We start from the raw sequence: 22989 nt of genomic DNA, 5'->3' as shown, positions 1-22989 counted from the left end.
GATCCAATGAATATCTAAAAGCATTCTCTACCCTTACGTCAGCTGAACTTGCTCATGCCACTTGTGGGAAATTTGGGGTAATCTTCCTGTGTTTATCTTCAAAAGTGCAAACCAGGCTTTGCCCTGAAGAGCTCCTAAATAGCAAACTGAATTGGGGTACACTGATTTCATAGAAGTATTGCCCCAAAGAGACTTGGTTAATGTGGATTCCTCAAAAGCTACTCTCCAGGGCCTTATAAAAGCATAGTAGTTTAGTGATTAATTTGAGGACCCTGGAGTCAGACTGCTAGAATTCAAGTAGCTCCACTCCTTCCTCTGGGCAAGGTACTTATATGTTTGGGTCCTGGTTTACCCATTTATGAAAATGAGCATAATAATTATACCTACCTTCATGAGTTTTTGTGTAAAGCAAATGAGCTAATATTTATACCAGGCCCAGAACTGTGCCTGGTATATCTTAAATGCTTTACAAGATTGGTTACTGTTATTATTGTTATTGCTGATCATCATCTCCAGGACAGATGCAGGATTTTGGACTTACAGAGGTGCACCTTTACAGGAAGCACCTGGACAAAGATGAAGGTGACAGACAGTTGAAAGGATCTCATTCCCACTTGAAATGCAGAACTAGCATTCAGATTTCTTGGCAGTTTTTAAAATGAGACCGAGCTCAGTAACTTCAGTTCTCAATGCCCCATTAAATATATATCAGCTGAATGAAAAAAATAACACATATTTATTGAAAGGCTACTATATGCCAGTGTGGGGACTAAAAGAAATTGAATCTAGTTTCTTCCCTGCGAGTGTTTACAGTCTAGGAGAGAGAGAGGTATATCGTATGGAATTTGATCCCCACGGAGTATAAATGCTCAACTTTCTTAGGAAATTTGCATTGGCTCCATCCGTGCTTTTCTCCACATCTGTCAGTCAGAGCAGGGTCTTGGCACAGTTTGTCTCCGGATCCTTCTCTCTCCCCTTAAAATATTCCCTTCCCCTCCACCAGTAAGTCCCTTTCCTTCCAGGCCACCTGAGTCCAGGTGCATGATTGAGGACAGAAGGTTATTCTGCCTGCTGGTGTGGATTTTTGCCCCTCATGAGGCTAAATGTATTTTTGCAGGCAGCCCCTGAACCTGAGACACCTTAAGAACTAAAAGAATGAATCTCTACAGGGAGAATTTCAGACTCCCTGCTGGCTGGGTGGAAGAGTTTCACACTGGCCAGTTTTCATTCTGGAATTGTATTTGCCCTTGCCCTATAAGTATCCTTATTTTAATGTCCATCCTTTCTGAGCAGAGCTGTTTGCTCCAGCATTCAAAAAGAGACTAAAGAACAAACCACAGAGCTTTCCAGTTGTGCGTGCATTCTTGCTACCTATATTATTGGGCAAGGATTTGGAACGCTCAGCCTTCACTCATGTTGCCCATTCTGACAGTGAGCTTCGAGCCTCCTTTTGCATCAAACTCAATTATTATGCTTCCTCTTCACCACAGAGCTTCCACTTCCTCTGCTAAATTAAAACATGCAACCTTTAATGGGAAAAAGGCATATTTTACTCGTTAATGAAAAGGCATGTTTTCCTCACAATGCTTTCTATTCAAAGGTTACGTGTAGTATTGTTGTGCATGTTTTTGTCCTGCATAAGAAGAGCAGGTTCTAACAGGCTGGGCTGTTATTAGAATTTATTTCGTTTCATGCATAAGAAGTTCATTCTTTTAAAAGTTAATCCTTTTCTCTAAAAGGGACATACTATCTCTTTAGAAATTAATCAGTTTTTGCCTTCACATTAGGTCTTAAATTGCCGCATGCCATTGTTCCTCTCTCTAAATCATTTGTTATAGCTAAATAGAGGCCTATGAATTGCTGCAGCTGCCTTTAAGTGGGCATTTTTCCTAGCTCATACACTAAGCACTGTTTGTATCCTCTTTTCACAAACATTTTTCAAGTTTCAGTGATGTTCTGAGAGAATATTCATCTTCCATTGGAATTCAGCTTTGCAGGGTAATGGGAATAAAATCACATATATAAACAACGACCACATAATAGCACAAGGAAATTACTCAGTTATGAAATTCAAGAATTTCTAAATACTAAGCCACAAAATTAATCAATTCTTTTATAAACTTTTATTATCATTTTCAATAGGACCTGAACAAGAGCATCAAACAGTTGTTCCCTTCATTCTCAGAAAGCAATTGTGAAGCAAATTTTATCAGACATTCTTAAAAGAATTGAGTTAATATGAGTCCTCCAAAACATTAACCCTCTTGATGTCTTGCTTTGGAATTCCATTATTGTGATCCTCTGTGGAGTACATCATCGCTGGATGACAAAGTACATCTTTATTTGAAGGAGGAACTAGAATAATAGTTAGCCTAAGGTTATGCTAGCCACAAGCAAAGGGAGACATGAAGTAGAGAAGGAAGAAAGCAGAAAGAGAAGTAAAGAGTAGAATTTATTTTAGTTTAATTATAGCCAATACCCGTATAGACAAATAAAAGTCCATCTACAGGGCCAGGGATTTACCAGAGTTCGATTCCCAGTACAAAAAAAAAAAAAAAAAAGTCCATCTACAGAGACTGTTAATGTTTATTTACCTTTCCACTTGTGCCACATTGGGTAAGAAAGAAAAATAATCTTGAGGCTATCTCTTATATGATTTCCCGTGATTCTGGAGACATTCTGCATTGGCGAGGTGGAAAGACAACCCAGCTATCTGTTTTTGAAGTCTTCTCCGGTAGCTCAGAAAGGGTTATGGATAATTGCCTACAGTCTACCAATATCTGTGATAGAAAGAAGTAGGCTTTAAATCATAGACCCATAAGACTAAAAGGACTCGAAGGGTTGTCTAAGCCCATCTTCCATCTCATATTGAAATATCCTACAACATTTTGATAAACGCTTGCCCATCCCATATTCCTAACACAGTCAGTGACCAGATTCTAAAACCTTCTGCTAGGGCCAAATTCTACTACACAATACAACAATTTTTTAGAATTTTAAAAATAAAAACTTTTCTAGGCAAGAGCTATATACTGTTCAACAGTGAATCTGAAAGGTAATGATTTCCTAATTTTGTGCCCCGCTTAAATTCTTATGTCTATAGCTTCAAATATGAAGAAATTATAGTCTTTCATATTTATTTGGCTTCAATATATAATATTTGTGACAAAAGTGGGCAGCTTTTAATGAATATAGTGTTCCAGTAATTCTCAATTTGCTCATTGAAAGTTTGTGTGAGTTCCTTTCGGTAAGATAAATATGCTAAAAGTGACTGGTGAGTTAATACTGGTAGCAAATAAACTCAATTAGATGTGAACATGAAAATTTTTGACATCAAAAGAGAAAAGTATTTTGAGCATTTGCAAAGAGGTGCTTGAAACTCGGAGAATATCTAAAATACTTTTGGGGTAATTAGGAGTTGTAGTTTTGATGTTAGCTAAATGTCTCATTTTCCAATCAGACAGGAGTCTGCGCTTTCCTTCAGCTGACCCTCTGTACATAATCCCATTTTCCTGCTCTTTACCTACCACACAAGAGCTATGTTGAACTTGTTATTAAAGTTTCCTGTTCTGTTTTTTTTTTCCAATGAAGACCTAGTTTCACTTGCACATTTTTCACGAGCATCAAATAGTGGGTGATCTTTGAAGCTTGAACAGCAACAGTTGTATCGCTGAGGAAGGATTTCTTGTTTTAATCTGCCTCGGTAATGATTTATAGCTATTTTAGGTAATTCTCAAAATGACAGCTCCTTGAGTTTTTCTGTGTGCAGAAATATTTGCTGGGCTAGCATCTTTTAGACCCTGGGGGGTTCACCTCAATCCTTGGCATGTGGGAACAAGGAAAGGCTCTGAAGTCCTTATTCCAGAAGGAACTGACCTGTCCCACATTATGTTGTGATACATGTGAATATTTGAAGAGGCTGCCTGACATGTCTGTGGCCTCCTGAGACCTAGGATTGGTGCAACAGAATGAATCTATAAGTTGGGTGAAATTATAGGTCGGTCCTGGGCCAAACCTGATCAGTGGAACCTATGATGATGGTTCCGTTCCTCTAAATGAAACTAGCCATTCTTCCCCACATCAATAAATGTTTGCTAAAAAGAAGAAAGGATGCAAATGAGCAATAAATAATAATTAACATCCTTTTAAAATTCTGAATGTTATCAGAAGATGTGTGTGCTCCTGGCTATTGGAAGGCATAGGCTGGGAGTGGGCAGAGATGGGTGTGGAGGAGAAACACAGAAAGAGGAAGGAGAAGGAAAAATCCAATAGGCAAGAAAGGAGGGAAGTAGAAAGGATTTTTCTTTAAAGGGAAGAGCAGAAAGTGTGCCTTTCAACCGCCTCCATACTCAAAAATCTCAATGGATCTGCGTTATCTATAGGATAAATTTCAGCCTTTTTAATGTTTACTATATTCATGACCTGGACTGAACCTTCCTCACTGGTGTTCCTTGAACATTCCTTTGGGGTTCTTATCTCTTTGTCTTTACTCCCTGAAGAAAATCTTTTCTGGTACCAGGGATCAAACTTGGCCCCTTGCACTTGCAAGGCAGGTGGCAGAACCACTGAGCTAAATCCCTAGCCCCACCTGCAGAAAATCTTGTATACACTTCAAGACTCAGCCTCAGGGACTACACTTAGTTTCATATGGCTAACGCTTAATAACCTTGTTCTCAAACACATTTACTTTTATTCCTTAATGATTTCCCTGATGCCTTCCTTGGATAGTCCTCCATAGAATCCCTTCAACAAAAGTGCTGGAGGAGGGTTAGTATTCTAGAAACTCTGACCCTAATTCTACCAGATTACTTATGTATTTGTTATGTATGTTTTGCTTGGTTTTTTGTCTTTGACATGTGGGATTTAAACAATTGCAAAATTGCTATTCTTGCTACTTTTCATTGTGCTACTTCTCCAGCCTTTATTTTACTAAACTCTTTAGACTGGGGTGATTTTTCCTACAGTCATTTTTTTCCCCAAAGCCTTCATTGTATTTGAAGTCAGTCCCTAGTACTACAAGATAGAGCAAAGAATCATTAGTTTTTACTGAGAGGTTTTTTTTCAGTGTTGGAAGACATTTATTACCTAATTTTAAGACTTCCTCTAAAGCTACAATAATCAAGGCAGTGTTGGGGTAAGGAAAGACATATAGACCATTGGAATAAAACAGAGAATCTAGAAATAGAACCACACAGATATGGTCCACTGAGTTTTGAAAGATTATTTAACATTAACATTTTATAGAACATAAACTCAACTCAGAGCAGAGGAAAAGATAGTGCTTTCAGCAAATGGTACTAGAACACCTGGCATCCATATGTAAAAAATTAACCTCAACCCTTTATTTCCATACTAAAAATAACTTGAAAGGATCTATGAACCTAAATATGAAAGACTAAAACTGTAACACTTTAAGAAGAAATTATAAGGGAAAATGTTTATGAGTTTAGGTTAGACAAGAATTTCCTAGGATACAAAAAACATGATGTATAAAAGAAAAAAATTGATAATGAGATTCCATCAAAATTTAGAACTTTAAATAACATCGTTAAGAAAATGAAAAGTAGTCCTTAAACAGACCAAACTTATAATACATATAACCTATGGTCAGAATATATAAAGAACACTTACAGCTCATTAATAGACAACCCAATTAAAAAGTAGACACGAGAAGATTATAAATAGCCAGTACAGCACAAGGAAAGGTGTGCAACACTAGAATCAGAAAAATACTAATCAGTACAATAACAAGATTGAATTATACACTCATTAGGGAGATGAAGTTAAAAGTTTTAAAAGAACAAATGTCAGCTTAGGTGTGAAGCAGTTAGAACTTTCTAATACTGCTAATGTGAATGTAAAATGATAAAACCATTTTGGAAAACAATATAGAAATTTCTCTGTTAAGAACCAACAGTTCTGTTCTTCAGTTTTTACTTAAGAGGAATGAAAACACATGTTCACAATAGATTTGTACATACAGGTTGACTGTCCCTTATCTGAAATTCTTGGGACCAGAGCATTTCAGATTTTGTTTGAAATCCACTTGATCTACAAAGAGGATAGCTACTCCTGCTTTTTTTTCGGGTTCCTGTCACATGGAGTATTGTTTTCCACCCTTTAACTTTCAGTCTATGAGTTTGTTTTTTAATTAAATGTGTTTCTTGTATGCAGCATATTGTTGGATCTTGCTTCTTGACCCATTCTGCCAGTCTATTTCTTTTATTGGTGAATTGAGACCATTAACATTGATGGTTATAACTTATACATATTGACTTATCATTGTCATGAATTTTTCTGTTTGTTGGATTCTCCCCCTTTGCATTCAATTTCTTGTCCTGCCCGACAGATTCATTCTGCTGGGCTTCCTGGGGTTTTGATCCTCGTTGTCTTTTCCTAGGATACTGTCTAAAATTGTTTGGAGTGCTGGTTTGTATTCATGAAGTTCCTGAGGTGCTCTTTGCCATGAAAGTATCTTATTTCTCCATCAATTTTGCAAGATAGTTTTGCAGGGTACATCAATCTGGGTTGGAGGCTGTTTTCCTTTAGGGCTTGAAATACATCACTCCAAGCTCTTCTTGCCTTGAGGGTTTGCATTGAGAAGTCTGCTGTGATTCTGATGGGCTTTCCTTTGTATGTGATTTGTTTCTTTTCTCTAACTGCTTGTAGAATTTTATTCTTCTGTTGGGTTTCTGGAATTTTAACTATTATATGCCTATGTGTAGATTTTTTTTTTATCACAGCTAGTTGGAGTCCTATATGCCTCACTTACCTGTATGCCAAGTTCTTTTCCCCTGCTTGGGAAGTTTTCTGCTATCACTTCTGTGAAGAGTTTTTTATGTCATCTGCACTCTCTCCTGTTTTCTTCATTGACTCCAATCAGTCTTATGTTATTCTTCTTTGCATCATCTAGCAGCTGCTGGATTGATTTCTCATGGTCCCTTATAATTTTAAAGCAATTTTTCTTTTCCTGGTTACTAATTGCAATCTTATCTTCTAAATCTGAAATTCTGTCCTCACATTGGCTCATTCTGCTGTATAAACTTTCAATGGAGTTTTTAATCTCCTGGAAATCTGTTTGCATCTGTTTTATGGATTCCATTTGTTTCCTATGTTGGGATTCCATCATGTTCCTCAGTTCCTCTATTTTTTAATCTGTGTCCTCTCTAGATTTATTAATCATGTCTTTCACTATAGGCACAATCTCTGCTGTTATCTAAGAAATTATTTCTAATTTCATTTTTTCCATATCCTCTTTTGTTGCCAGTTCAGGGAGTTCAAACGGTAGAGTATCAGAGTGTTCCATCTCATTTCCCTTTGGGGTTGCCCTAGGTGATCTGGAAGTCCAGTTTTGAGACTTGTTTACATGTCTTCTCCTTTCAGTTGGGGGGGGGGTGAGGGTGCAGTCACCTCCTCTGCACTGGAGGGGGTGGTACAGTGGCCTGGAAGCCTCCTCCTGGGTGCTGGGAGCAGCTCACCTCCTCTGCCTTTACTGAGAGTTTTAAAGAAATTTACCATGTAGGTGTTATTTGGTATAGGTTTCTATGTTTTTATGAGAGAAAGTGCTGAATAGAAAAAGATTTAATAAAAACAGTAAGACTGAAGTATTTCTACTTGATACAGTTCATATACATGGATGCATTGGAAAAATCAAATGTCTAGGAGCTAGGATGAAAACACCTCACTCTTATAGAGCAGAAGAACATGAATTCCTTCACTTCTCCAAGTTTAAGTGCAGATTTATCTTTAGACCCTGACCAGATGTATGAATGGAGGTGTGTAAAGAACCTTCATAACTCCATGGAACTTCCATATATAAAGTTTATATCAGGGATTGTCATAAAGAGGAACCCAAGAAGATAGATTACTATAACAACACATACTTGGGCACTCCATGAAACTAATAAACCTTTAATATTAGTTGAATTTCTATAAAGAAGTTTAACAAAGATTTTTGCAACATCAACCTACTCCAATGATCCAGTCCCATCCCTTTTTAAAAAATCCATGTTCTCCCTAATCCATGTGAATTAGAGAAGATTGCTCTTGTTTTCATTAAGTATGAGAACATTATATTATAATACACTGAAATGAAATTTAGCGAGATGGCCACCAAAACATTACTCATTACATTTTCCAGATTATAACTCTTAGGCATCATTGGTCCATTCACAAACAGCCTCAAAGCCCTGTGTATAATTTTTTCATTTGAACATTATGTGAGCATAACACCCACACCAGTCCCAAAGCTCACTTGAATAATGCATATACCATTTCCAGAGTGCCCCTTCCCATGGAATGAGAGATGTATATGCTTGGAAAGTATGCAAAGAAATGGGGTCCTGGATGCCATGACAATTCTCTCAAGTGTTGTCTTAAGGCAAGCAGTAATTTATCAGAGTATTTGTGTGGCTCTTTCCAGGTTTGCAGAACTTTACTCTAGGGACTCATTTTGAATTGGCCTAAGTCCATGTCATTTTCAGTAGCTCCTTTTTTGTTGCAAAATATTTTAGATGCATTGAAATCAACTTTTCTCACAGAGTCTCCTTCTACCTTGGTTCACTTTGCTTCCTCTTCCTGGAAAGCTTCTTCCACGCCACAAACGCTGCTCACCAGGTCTCACCAGTCAGGGACTGGCTCACACCCCAACCCTCTCCCCTACTCCCCCACCCACCAACCACAAGGATGTCTGCATCCTGTGAATGCCAGCATTATTTTGGTTTTTAGGCATGTATTTATCTCTTCTGTTATGTTTTCCTAAGTAAATCTTTTCTCTCTAACTACACTGTATCCTTCTTCAAGGCAGTAATGCTTTGTATACCAAACATAGTCTCACATAGTGACTGGCCCTCACTGATGCTCATTAAATATCTGTTGACTGCTTGATATAATTTGTTACCTTTATACTGAGTTGCCTTTAACATTGCCAAGGAAAAATAAAACCTCCTGACTCCACAATTGTGAACCCCATTCTGAGCTGCTTTGCAAAGATTTCATATTTACAGTGCTGTTATCACTGTCAAGAAACACATCTGAATAACTGAATCCTTGGTAATTCAGTTACTATGAGATAGTTCAAATGATCCAAACAATTTTTATAAATTATCAGTGAAATAATACAAAAAAATTAAATACTCAAATCCCTGAGAATTCTACTAATGTATTCCTTTCTTTGAAATAAACCTTCAGGTACTCAAATATAGAGACAAAAGAAAATGCCCAGGTATTATGACAAAGTGCATTCAAAGCTTTAACAATATATGTACTTTGGTCCTTCAGTTTTACCTCTTGAGAGCACATACAAAGGAAATAAAATACATGCCTATAGGGATATTCATTATAACATTGAATATAATATATAAAAGTATTTACAAGCCTAACATAAAACAAGTAATTGATTAAATGAATAGTACATCACAATGAATAGCACATCATACAAGAGAGCCTTAAATGTGTGTTATACAAGAATATTTAATGAAATGGAAGAATATTCTCAATATATTTTGTGAGAAAAAGTATTAAATATAATTACATTTTTAAGGTCCTAGAAATGTATACTCCAAGACTAGATATTGCTTTGTAATATTATGGATTTCTAAGTTTCCTGTAGTGAAAATGTATTGTTTTTGTATGAAGAATGAACATAAAGGCCTTAAAATCTTACTTAAATGCTTAGCCCGTACCACACATACCTCAGACTCCCTCATTAGGGTTGTACGTCCCATCGCCAAGAAAAATATTACTCAGTCTCTTGAATTAATCACAAGGCTAAAGAAGTCTCTTCTTGACAGCTAATGTCTTTAGGAAAAGGAATGAAGGTCTGTGGCTGAAGCCAGCCGACACGACGCGATTGTGGGAACAATGTGCTTCTCTGGCCTCGTGTACCCATGCTCTTTCCTGCTGTTGTTTGCAGGTCCACGGGAAGTGTATGTGTAAGCACAACACAGTGGGCAGCCACTGTCAGCACTGTGCACCGCTGTACAACGACCGACCCTGGGAGGCAGCGGATGGCAGAACGGGGACCCCTAAGGAGTGCAGAAGTAAGTAACAAGCCCACGACGCTCCAAAGCCTTCTTGGTAGAGTAAGCCTTAAGTGTGGACCCCTTGTTGATGCTAGAAACCCAACATAAAGTGGTGGGTAACAGACACGTAAACCTACACGCATAGCCGGAATCACTGCCCAGAGTGTCTTCAACCATTGGAAACAATTGCTGTTAGCAAGGTTGCCAATAGGATGGATTTGCCAGGACTGTGTTGCCTCTTTGCTTGGAGGCTTTGCAGGCTCTACGCACCCAACTGGAGAATCTGATATAATGCAAGCGTGAGTAGACACAAGAGCAACTGAGGATTACAGTGTACAGTTATGGAACTATAGTCATGAATATAGCTATTTTGAGTTCAGTTCTCAAAACAACCCAGTAAAGCAGGTGGTGTTAATCCCATTTTAGAGATCAGGAAACTGAGGCTTGGTAAGATTAAGTGGCTTGCCAAAGTTAGTAAATGAAAGATTTGGGACTTGGTCCAAAGGCTTCTGACACCAAATTAGATATTTGTTTCCATTATATCATAATGCCTGCTTTTCGTTTATGACACTTAAAATGACAGATCAAATTTGAAATAAAACTAGTAAGTCAAGAATGAGATTGTTTTACTAGGACTAACTTTGGGTTTGAGGTGGAAAATTAGGTAGGAGAGGAAAAATATGAGAACATGAACCTCTGATCTTTGTAATGTTGTGTTCAGAGAATTATGCCTGCCCATTATGGTGTTTATACTCAAAAACTCGATTTTACAAAGATTTAAAGGCAAATATGGTGAGTAATGTTGTGAGAAGTCTCTTCCTATACCTAAGGAATCATTATTGATTCATTTTGTTTGTAGGAAATGTAAAGGATTTCCCCTAAGCATAAATTTAATTATCTTATAATATGCTTTTTAGAGATACGAATCAGGTCAAAATATCCCAACACATCAAGGAAACAATGAAAAACAATAGCACACATATTTTCAAATACAGTTGACTCTGATAAAAGAGTCTGGGTTCTTATTTTAAATCACTCATCAATAGAATCTGAAGAATTTCTCCTAAATTTCTCAAGTGCCATTCTGGTCCTTTCCTCAGAAACCCACTGCATATCTAAACACACGTAGAATTCAGAGCTGTGCTCCTTGGACTACTGACATGATCTGAGAAACGACATTGAGAAATTGTTACATAGAAACACAGCAGGCCTCTTCTCTAAGAACACTGAGGCATTTATAGCAGACTGCCTTATCATCGCTAGAAGAACCACAGCTGAGAACAGTATTTCATGACAGATAAATCAAAGTACCTGTCAAGTCACTTTGCCAAGTCCACCAGAAGTTTCTTTCCAAGCTCAAGAGTGAGTGTGAATTCGGGCTCATATCTGCGATATAAATTGTCATTTTCAAATAATGCCTGGCAACTGTGGCTTTCCTTAGCAAGGTTGGGAGACTCAAGGTGATCCCCCTTGGGAAGTACCAGTAACATGAAGAGAGAAAATAAACTGATAGACACTCAAATATCTTCCCAAAATAAATGCCAACCCCAGGTGAAAAGATCACCATAATATCTCTGCCTAACTAGACAAATCTATATTTCATTGACTTTCGTGCATATCCTAACACTTAATTTCTTTTTTTTTTTTTTTTGGTACCAGGGATCAAACTTGGGTCCTTGTGCTTGCATAGCAGGCGGCAAAACCACTGACCTAAATCCCCAGCCTTAATTTTTTAAATTAACCAACTCTAATGCAAAAAAGAGAAGGTCAGATAAACTTTAAAATGTAGTAACATATTGAAGACCACAGGAAAACAGGGTAAATGGGCATGGGAAAGCTAGAACTCTCAGAGCATACCTTTATATGTTTTCCTTTTTGAATTGTCTCCAAAAACTACAAATAAAATAATTGACAATCAGATTACCCTATTTTAACTACTGGAATATTAGAGATCTTGTTGCTATATTTTCGATCATGTGTGGTCCTCCTGCGCTCCTCTCTTCCAGCCTGCAAGTGCAATGGGCATGCGGACACCTGTCACTTCGACATTAATGTGTGGGCCGCGTCAGGGAATCGCAGCGGCGGGGTCTGCAGCAACTGTCGGCACAACACAGAGGGGCAGCACTGCCAGCGCTGCAAGCCAGGCTTCTACCGTGACCTCCGCAGACCCTTCTCTGCCCCAGATGCTTGCAAAGGTGAGTGAACTCATGGCGCCTAGAGGAACAAGAAGATGCTTGTGCAAGAGAGGCCAGTCCTGCCACCCTTCATTTTGCTGGTCCAAGGGAGAGAGGGCAAGAAATTCTCAAACATTGGGCCGGGGATTTGGCTCAGTGGTTTCACCACCTGCTGCACAAGTGCAAGGACCCGAGTTCGATCCCCGGTACCAAGAAAAAAAAAAAAAAAGAAAGAAATTCTCAAACAATGCACTCGTGGACATCAAGTAACGTCTTCATTGATAAGGAGCAAGAATCTTCAACTTGTTAGATGAAAATGGCACAATATTCATAAGGTGATCTTCTTTCTCACTCTCAGAGTAGTAAAGTCATTTCCTGTAGTGACTAATGGGAAAACAAGATGACTAATAAAAGACAAAAAAGAATGGTGACTAGGGAGAGATCTTAGAGATAATCTTAAGACTAAAGTATGTGAGTAAACTTGGGGAGGTCCAGGCAGGAAGGTCACAGGTTCAAGCCCGGCCCAGGCAACTTAGCCACTTAGCAAGATCCTGTCTCAGAACAATAACAGGCTGGGGATGTAGCTAAGTATGAAGGCCCTGGGTTCAATCCCAGTACAGGGTGTTGGGGGGGAATGTTGGCATAGTTTATTTGAAAAAAAGAATAGAATTTTAAAAGATCTGCCTAATTTGTGTGACACTCCTTCACTCCTTGCAGCATGTGGTATGAAAACACATGCAAAGCTTAAGTCCAGTGTAGTGACCAGCACCTCTAACTACATCAGTATTTACTGTTTGTCGGCCTGGGAAGCGTAGACAACAGAACCCACTCAGTACTGTTCATGGAGACTGATGACCGAGCCCTTCCTTTCCCTACCAAGGACTCCTTGTTCTAGCTCCAAAGCCATGACAGGAAGGGAGCCATAAAATGGGAAATGAAAACCTTGAGGGTTTTTTGTTTTGGGTACTGGGGATCGAACTCGGGTCCTTCCACTTGCGAGGCGGGCGGCGGAACCACTGAGCTAAATCACGAGCTCCCCTTGAGGGGTTTTTTTTTAAAGAAAAAACCAAATTGCTCTTTAAAATACACATTTTAAACTTCAGGGAGATGATATGAAATCTGTCTGTGCCCTTGGAATAGGATCACTTGTTACTAACTTGGTCTCTCATTTTCAACATCAGGCTCCAAATTTGGATTTGTATCAGAGTATTTCTTCAAGGATTCTATTTTACTCCAACTCCCCAGACTATCGTTTTAATAGGTTTCAGACACATGTAGATTAGATGCCCTTGCTGCCATTCACAGAATGTGGAACCCTGTGCCACTCATTGGAGCTCAGTCTTTGGACTCTGAATTTCTCATGTGTAAAATTCCTCCTGTGATGTTATACTGAGCTAAGATATGGTGTGCATATCAGATCAAATGTTTAGCACATCGCCTGTCATATAGGAAACCCTCAAGAAATCCTCCTAGCATTATAATAATAGTCGTCCTATAAGCTAAAAACTGGAATACTATAGTGTTTCTACTCTTTATTGATTAAAATTGCCGTATGTCAAAGATAATTACCTCTCTAAATCCACAGAACATTATGGACTAAAATAAAGGATCTTCATCTGCATAGGGTGACTAAAGGAATCATTTAAAAAAAATAGCTTCAAACTGGAACAGATTCAGCCCTAACACCGTTTTGCACAAGGTGTGTTCTAATAGACTGGTGCATCCCGCTGCCTCTGACCACAAGCACAAATATCTAAAACTCAGAAGGCATGAATCACCACGCTGAGAAAAGATAAAAAGGAAGAACTTGCCATTGAATAGCCTAGATAAGTTAATGATCTTGGACCACAACAGATACTATTTCAAGAAGATTGGGGCCGGGGATTTAGCTCAGTGGTTCCACCGCCTGCCTCGCAAGCAGAAGGTCCCAAGTTTGATCCCCGGTACCAAAAAATAAAAAAAAGAAGAAGATTCTTTTATGTAGCATTTGCTTGAAACAGTATGCTGTACAGTACATCTAATGTAGTCACTCCTTGATCCATTCATTCATTCATTCATTCAGTGACTTAAATTGAGTGCCTATGATGTCCCCAGACTTAGAATGCATCGCATCAGGGAACAAAACAAAGATCCTGGCCATTACGGAGTGTATATTCTAGCAGAGGAGACACACAACAAATGTAATTGATAAGAATACAGTGTGTGAGCAGGTGATAAGCGTTAAGTGCTGGCATCACCAAAGTAGAACAAATGAAGCAAGGTGAGAGCGATCAGAGGTGCCAGGTGTGTGGGACAGGAAGAGCAGTGGCTAGGGGCACAGCTGACTAGGACGATGGGGTGGGCCGCAGAACGGGGCAGATGAAATCTGAGCAAGTCACTGAGGAACTTAGCCAAGTGAGTGACTGGGGGAAGAGCACTACAGGCAGGGATACCCAAAGCAATCCCTGAGACAGGTGGGTGATGGAGGAGTTAACAGGGGAGCATGGAGGTCAGCGCAGCTGCACCAGCAAGGGTGTGGGGAGCAACAGGAGGTGAGCCTAGAGAAGGGAGTTGGAGCGGGGGTGACTGGTGTGTCACTGTGGACTACCGTAAACATCAGCTTGCACTCGGAATAAAATGGTCCACCCATGGGAGGCGTTTGAGCAGAGGAGTGGGGCGACGTGACTTGGTTTTTAAAGGGTTGCTCCTGTATTATACAAAGGCAGCCAATTCACATTGAACTTGCGCTTCTACCTTTCAACTTTAGTTGAAGCTAGCAAACTTCAGAATGTGGTCCCTAGACCCATACCATCATCTTCACCGGGAAAATGTGCTCTTTGGGCCCCAACAAAGATGAACTAATTCAGAAACTGTATGGATGGGGCTCACCAATCCGAGGTCTAACAGACCTTAGCAAGCCCTTCATTGTGATTCTGATGTATAATTAAGTTTGAAAAACACTTTTTTAAATGACGCCCCCAATTTTATAATGGTTAAAGCAAATTTCTAACATTTTGCTAGGACTGGAGCATCTACTTTGTGCTGGGGTAGCAAATAGTCATTTGCATTAGAGAATAGAAGACCACAGGGAATAGTGAAAGAAAACTTTGGAAGATTGGTCAGGGTTAGATCTCCAAGGGCCTTGACTGCTAGCCTAAAAAATATTGGTGTTTATTTCCTATGGCACTGGGATCCACTGCAGTAATTTAATTAGAGAAGTGTATATTTTAACAATGTATAACTCAGATTAATTTGAGGGCCGGGGATTTAGCTCAGTGGTTCCGCCTCCTGCCTCGCAAGTGTAAGGACCCGAGTTCAATGCCCGGTACCAAAAAAAAAAGCAGATTAATTTGAAAATATTACACATTATCACTGCCTTTTGTTTTACTAATTATTTTTAAATTGATTCTGTAAAATCCTAAAACAGATAAATACTCAGAGAATTAAAACAGATCAAGTATTTTTAATGCCTAAGTCTGGCCAATTGGAAAGATAAAGAGAAAAAAAGAAAAGGTTTACTGGGAGGGAAACTTGGAGCCACAATAAATACCTTTTGTTTGTTTTGGTTTTGTTTTATTTTAGTTTTTGTTATTGTTCCATGTTGAAGCTATGGTTCACATTCTGTTTTACATTCTAAATGTAAAACAGTTGCCAGCTTTAGCTTTTTAAATCCTAGATTACTCATGACTTCACAGTTTTATAAAAAGAATACAAAGGAGGAGTTTATAAAAGAAAAAATTACTCCTTGTCAGCAGTCATTATTAACTTATCCAGCTCATCTAGGACCTTTCACAGAGGTGGTTTTATAGGTTTGGCTCCACAAACTATAAGTTCTATGATAAATAAATAAAACGTGAGAATATAGCTAAAATTAACAGGACTTATAACTTTTTACTATTTTTTCAGCCCATGAAAATATCAGAACATTTTTCCACATGGGTGGACTTGAGCAATTAGGATATGTCTAAAGCTTACACTTTCACTCGGTAAATTCTTATTGAGCACCAAGGAGTCCTTGTTCCTAGAAGTTATCACTGTGAATAAGAAGGACAGTTTTTTTATCTCTAGTGTGTATGTATACATACATAGGTATCTGATCACACACACACAAGCACCATCAGTACTGTGTTATAAGTACCGAGGGAAGCACATAGGAAGAGAAATTAATAAAAGTCGAGTGTTCTGAAGGCATGCTCCTATCAGAGAGAACAGCCAGTGCAAAAAAAGAACAGAAGGAAGAAAGAAGAGAGCATATCCTGTCAACGGAGAAGGGTTCAGTTGGAGTAAGAATGAGTGGGGCCGAGCATGGTGGTGCACTCCTGTAATCCCAGCACTCAGGAGGCTGAGGCAGGAGGATCACTGTGAGTTTGAGGCCACCCTGGACTACATAGCAAGACCTTGTCTCAAAACAACAAAAAAAAGTCAGTGGAAAGGACAACAAAGCCCTAAAGATGGGAGTAGCAGAAAGGAGGAGTGGTTGAGTGTAGGTGCCTTCATTTGGAACCTCTCCATAAGTGAGCAAGGGTAACTTCTGGTTTGAACTACCCGGAAGTAGTGAATAACTAGCCAATAAGAATCCTTTGGTGTACTTGCCTAGGACCTACCAAGCTGATATGTATAAGTAATACCCAATATTAGATACCAAAGCTATTCTCATGAAAACTCTACCGAGACTACATTAACACATTCTAAAAACAAAACAAAATCCCTTACACAAAATAAGGGAATTGTAACATGGTTTTTCTGGATAAGTTCTTCAAGCCCTTAAGTTGTCCCTACATCTTGGCTACTGAAAGACTTGAAACTAGAAACTGCTATGGATAAGTCCTATTGCTAATCACCCTCAGCTAAAAAAAAATTGCTTGACAGTTCTTAATGCATCAACTTAGGAAATTATGAAAATAACTAGAGCCAGTTTACTTCATTAGCACAATTTCCAGGAGATGGATGAGTCAGTAGGGATGATCTGTATTTCCTCCTTTCCTTCCTTACACAGCCCTTACATCACTGGGTAAACTCCTCAGCAAAGGTCTGTAGCCATCTGTTTCATTCTGGGGCAAAGATTCCGGTATCTTTTCTCTCTAACAGTGAAATAATCACAAACATAATATTAACGAGGCCTGGGCCACCAGCAATGAATATGTGACAGTTCTTCTCTCCTTTCCTGGTTTTTGTCTTCTCGGAAGTTGAAACCATTGAAAACTTGAAGCAGCAGTCCAACTAAATGTACTAGAAGTATATAAGTTATAGCTCAACTCAGTCCAGAAAACATGTATTGAACGTCTCCTCTGTGGCAGGTACTGCAGTAAGCACCAGCTCTGTCAAGATGAAAAGGCCTCCTTCCCTAAAAGAGCTTAGTTCTAGATGAGGAGAAACTTACAGCAACAGATCATTTCAGTACATTGAAGTATTGACAGTGACAATGCAGTAGCTATAGCTGTTGCGTATTGAATGTGCACGGCTCATTCACGGTTCAAAGGCCTGAGTGTGTTAACTCATTATTATGATCCCCCACTATGCAGGATGAAAGTGAAATGACAAATTACACCAAGGGCCTTAGGGAGTGCCTGTAGGGTTGGAGAGAAAGCAATTGAGAAAAGACTTCCTTGAAGAGATCTTCCAATCTTTCTTTCACAGCTGTTTCTATTTTTTTCCTCTAAAAGTGCTGAAGCGCAAAGTTTGTCTTACTTTCCAACCTCAGTGATTGCTTTCATTGCCTTTAATGACTTGATCCAAAAATGAAATACATTGATGACAATCTTCGTAGAGCGCCCGCCTTACATGTAATGGATTTCTTGCCTGGGCACATTAATGCATTCAACACACACAGTGACTCAACCCTGGGGCTCAGTTCACACTTAGGTACCCAGCTTCCAAACAAGCCAAGGAGTTTTTGGCCCAATTAATGTTCTAAGCTGTTTTTCCCTCTCAATCTCCTGATAAGCCCTATCCCAAATTCTATAGTCCTTATGTGTATGCTTTGAGTTACTGGTCATAATTTCATCAAACCTGAATAAACAGGGCCCTGAACCAAATCTCCTGGCCCATATATTTACTCCTGAGAGCAATTAAATCATCTCTGTTCTCACTTCCTCTTTATTTCAACCTTAACCAAAATCTACTGAGGGATTCAGACAATCAACTACATATTTCCATGCCAAGAAATCACTTCTGAGGATTCTAGAGATGTTATTTGTTTTTTTTAAGACAAGTAGAGATCATTGAAACTGAATTTATTTCTACAACGCAGGAAAAAAATATTTGAAAAGACAGTGCATTTAAGGTCTGTAAACACAAGGGAAAACGTGAATCTCTCCAGCTGAATCCTGGGCTGAGAACAGAAATGGAGGCTCAAACTGGCTGACTGTGAAGGGAAAGAAGGAAAAAAGGAAATGTAGTTCTCACTAGGTACTCAGGTACTTGGGGCGATTGTGTCTTTCTCTTCTGAAAGAGCATAATCTCTTTTAAAGGAACTCATTTGAAACCTACAGTTATTTATGTGGCTTTGGTATCCTATAACCAGAGTAGATTTTTCTACTGTGAATGTATTAAAAATGCAAGACTAGACACCCTACTGAGGTCCCCAGTCGCACGGAACACACGCCAAATCAGCCCGCTGCAGACAGGCAGGTCTGTGCGCACCCTACCGAGGTCCTGAGTCGCGTGGAAAACACCGAATCACCCCGCTGCAGACAGGCAGCCACCTGATTCCACACTACAAAGACGCAGAGGACACGAGACCACCAGACCAAGATACTGAGTCCCACTGTTCCGGCCCCAGAGGAAGGGGCTTTTGAGCCGTCGTCCCACTGCTCCTGGTCCAGAGGAAGGGGCTTCCCGATCACCATCCCTCCCTCTGCTCCCAGCCCAGAGGAAGGGGCTTTTGGGCCACCTGTCCCGCTGCTCCTGGCCCAGAGGAAGGGGCTTCCAAGCCACCATCCCTCCCACCGCTCCCGGCCCAGAGGGAGGGGCTTCTGAGCCACCATCCCACTGCTCCTGCTCCAGAGGAAGGGGTTTCCTGGCCACCATCCCTCCGGCTGCTCCCAGCCCACAGGAAAGGGCTTTTGAGTCACCATCCCGACCGCTGTTCCCGGCCCCTGTCCCACCTCACCCAGCTCAGAGGAGGTAATCCTTGCAGGCGCTAACAGCCCCCCGCCAAAGTCAAAATGAGAAAACATGTAAATAAGTCTCAAAACTAGACTTCCAGATCACCTACAGCAACCCCAAAGAGAAATGAGATGGAACACTCTGATACTCAACCACCTGGACCCACTGAACTGGCAAAAAAAAGGGGATCTGGAAAAAATGAAATCAGAAATAATTTCTCAGATAACAGGAGAAATTGTGCCCCTAGTGCAAGACATGATTAATAAATCTAGAGAGGAGCTGAGGAACATGATGGAATCCCAACATAAGAAACAAATGGAATCCATAAAACAGATGCAAATAGATTTCCAGGACATGAAAAAATCCATTGAAAGTCTACACAGCAGAATGAGCCAATGTGAGGACAGAATTTCAGATATAGAAGATAAGATTGCAATTAGTGACCAGGAAAAGAAAAATTGCTTCAAAATTATAAGGGAACATGAGAAATCAATCCAGCAGCTGCTAAATGATGCAAAAAAGAATAACATAAGACTGATTGGGCTCAATGAAGAAACAGGAGAGAGTGGAGATGACATAAAAAAAATCTCTTCACAGAAATAATGGCAGAAAACTTCCCAAGCAGGGGAAAAGAGCTTGACATACAGATAAGTGAGCCATATAGGACTCCAAATAGCCTTGATCAAAAAAAATCTACACATAGGCATATAATTGTTACGATTCCAGAAACACAACAGAAGAACAAAGTTCTCCAAGCAGTGAGAGAAAAGAAACAAATCACATACAAAGGAAAGCCCATCAGAATCACAGCAGACTTCTCAACACAAACCATCAAGGCAAGAAGAGCTTGGAGTGACATATTCCAAGCCCTAAAAGAAAACAGCCTCCAACCCAGATTGATGTACCCTGCAAAACTATCTTTCAAAATGGATGGAGAAATAAGGTACTTTCATGACAAAGAGCACCTTAGGAACTTCATGAATACCAAACCAGCACTCCAAAGAATTTTAAACAATATCCTAGGAACAGACATTGAGGATCACAACCCCAGGAAGCAAAGCAGAATGAACCCATCTGGCATGACAAGAAATTAAATGTAAAGGGGGAGAACCCAACAAAAAGAAAAAGTCATGGCAATGACAAGTCAATACATTTCAGTTATAACCATCAACATTAATGGTCTCAATTCACCCATCAAAAGAAATAGACTGGTAGAATGGGTCAAGAAGCAAAATCCAACAATATGCTGCATACAAGAAACACACTTAATTCAAAAGGAAACACATAGACTGAAAGTTAAAGGGTGGAAAACAATACTCCATGCGACAGGAACCCAAAAAAAGCAGAAGTAGCTATCCTCTTTGCAGATCAAGTAGATTTCAAACCAACACTGATTAAGAGAGATGAAGAAGGATACTACATCCTTGTAAAGGGAAGAATCCAAGAGGAAGAGATGACAATCATAAATATCTATGCACCAAACACTAGTGCACCCAACTATATAAAACAAATACTAAAGGACATGAAAAGTCATATATGCACTAATACAATTGTAGTGGGGGACCTCAACACCCCACTGTCACAAATAGATAGATCAACTAGACTAAAAATAAGTAATGAAATACTAGAACTCAATCGAACTCTTGAACAAATGAATTTAACAGATGTTTACTGAGTCTTCCACCCCACAAAATCAGAATACACATTCTTCTCAGCTGCACATGTGTCATTCTCAAAAATAGACCACATACTCACTCATAGAACATGTTTAAGTAAGTGCAAAGGAATTGAAGTTATCCCCTGTATATTATCAGACCATAGTGTGATGAAATTGGAGATCCATAGCAAAAGAAACTCAGAAAATTTCATAAACACGTGGAAAATGAACAACACACTTCTGAATAACCAATGGGTCACAGAGGAGATTAAAGAAGAAATCAGACAGTTCCTTCAATTAAATGACAATGACAATACAACATATTGGAATCTATGGGACACAATGAAAGCAGTCTTAAGAGGGAAATTCATAGCAGTGAATACACATATTAGGAAAACAGAATGAGCCCAATTAAACAACCTGATGCTGAACCTCAAGCTTCTAGAAAAAGAAGAGCAGGACAACCCCAAAGCTCATACAAGGGAGGAAATTATAAAGATCAGAGGAGAAATCAATGCAATGGAGACTAAGAGAATGATACAAAAAATCAATGAAGCCAAGAGTTGGTTCTTTGAAAGAATCAACAAAATTGACAAACCTTTAGCCAACCTTGTCAGAAAAAGGAAAGAAAAGGGCCAAATCCATGCAATTAGGAGTGAAAAGGGTGAAATTACAACAGACCCAGCAGAAATCCAGAGGATCACCAATACCTACTTCTAGAACCTATACACCAATAAGATGAACAACACAGAAGAAATGGACAGATTCCTAGATACATATGAATTGCCAAAGTTGAACGAAGAAGACCTAAAAATTCTGAACAACCCAATATCAACCAATGAAATTGAAAATGTAATTAAAACCTTATCAACTAAGAAAAGCTGGGGCCCTGATGGCTTCACTGCTGAATTCTACAAGACATTTAGAGAGGAACTGCTGCCACTACTATTTAAACTCTTCAATGAAATTGAAAGGGAAGCAATACTCCCAAATTCATTCCTGGAAGCAAGCATCACCTTGATCCCCAAAGCAGAGAAAGACCCAACTGAAAAGGAGAACTATAGGCCAATCTCACTAATGAACATAGATGCAAAAATCCTTACTAAGATAATGGCAAACAGAATGCAGAAGATCATCAAGAAGATCATACACCCTGATCAAGTGGGATTCATCCCAGGGATGCAGGGATGGTTCAATATACGAAAATCAATCAATGTAATACACTATATCAATAGAGCCAAGGACAAAAACCATATGATTATCTCCATAGATGCAGAAAAAGCATTTGACAAAATCCAACATGCATTTATGATACAAACTCTCCAAAAAATTGGAATAGATGGTCTCTACCTCAAACTGATAGAAGCCATCTATGAAAAACCAACAGCCAATATCATACTAAATGGTCAAAAACTGAAATTCTTCACACTCAAATCAGGAACAAGACAAGGATGTCCACTATCACCACTCTTGTTCAATATAGTTCTGGAAACATTAGCCATGGCAATTAGACAAGAGAAAGAAATGAAAGGAATAAAGATAGGTAAGGAAGAAGTCAAATTGTCATTATTTGCAGATGACATGATACTCTATATAGAAGACCCCAAGAACTCCACCAAAAGTCTTCTAGACTTAATAACCAAATTCAGTCAAGTAGCTGGTTACAAGGTCAACACACAAAAATCAATAGCTTTCCTCTACACGAATGACAGACTCACTGAGAGAGAAATAGGGCAAATAATTCCTTTCACAATAGCATCCAAAAAACTGAAATACCTAGGAATCAACCTAAGAAAAGAAATCAAAGACCTCTTCTCTGAAAACTATGGCACTCTGAAAAGAGAGATTGAAGATGATATCAGAAAATGGACAGATATCCCCTGCTCCTGGGTAGGAAGGCTTAATATAGTGAAAATGGCCATACTTCCAAAACTGCTATATAGATTTAATGCAATTCCAATTGAGATCCCAGCAGCATACTTCATGGACCTGGAGAAAACAATCCAAAACTTCACTTGGAACAAGAAGAGACCCAGAATAGCAAAAGCAA

General features: G+C 39.2%; 1 protein-coding gene across 1 annotated transcript in view; it reads left to right on the top strand.

Moving 5' to 3' along the window:
- Nucleotides 1-22989, top strand: part of Ntn4 (netrin 4) — a 118637-nt gene that overhangs the window by 59329 nt on the left and 36319 nt on the right. Inside the window, exons 4-5 of the mRNA XM_004844920.3 lie at nucleotides 9914-10040; nucleotides 12029-12217. Of these exons, the coding sequence (XP_004844977.1) occupies nucleotides 9914-10040; nucleotides 12029-12217 (316 nt within the window). The remainder of the gene's footprint in view (nucleotides 1-9913; nucleotides 10041-12028; nucleotides 12218-22989) is intronic.

Source organism: Heterocephalus glaber, unplaced genomic scaffold (assembly GCF_053883595.1).
Source record: "Heterocephalus glaber isolate CG9 unplaced genomic scaffold, H.glaber_assembly_v1.0 deba00001572, whole genome shotgun sequence".
Classification (NCBI taxonomy): Eukaryota; Metazoa; Chordata; class Mammalia; order Rodentia; family Bathyergidae; genus Heterocephalus; species Heterocephalus glaber.
Note: the sequence above shows the minus strand (reverse complement) of the source record. Positions and strands in the feature narration are given on the sequence as shown.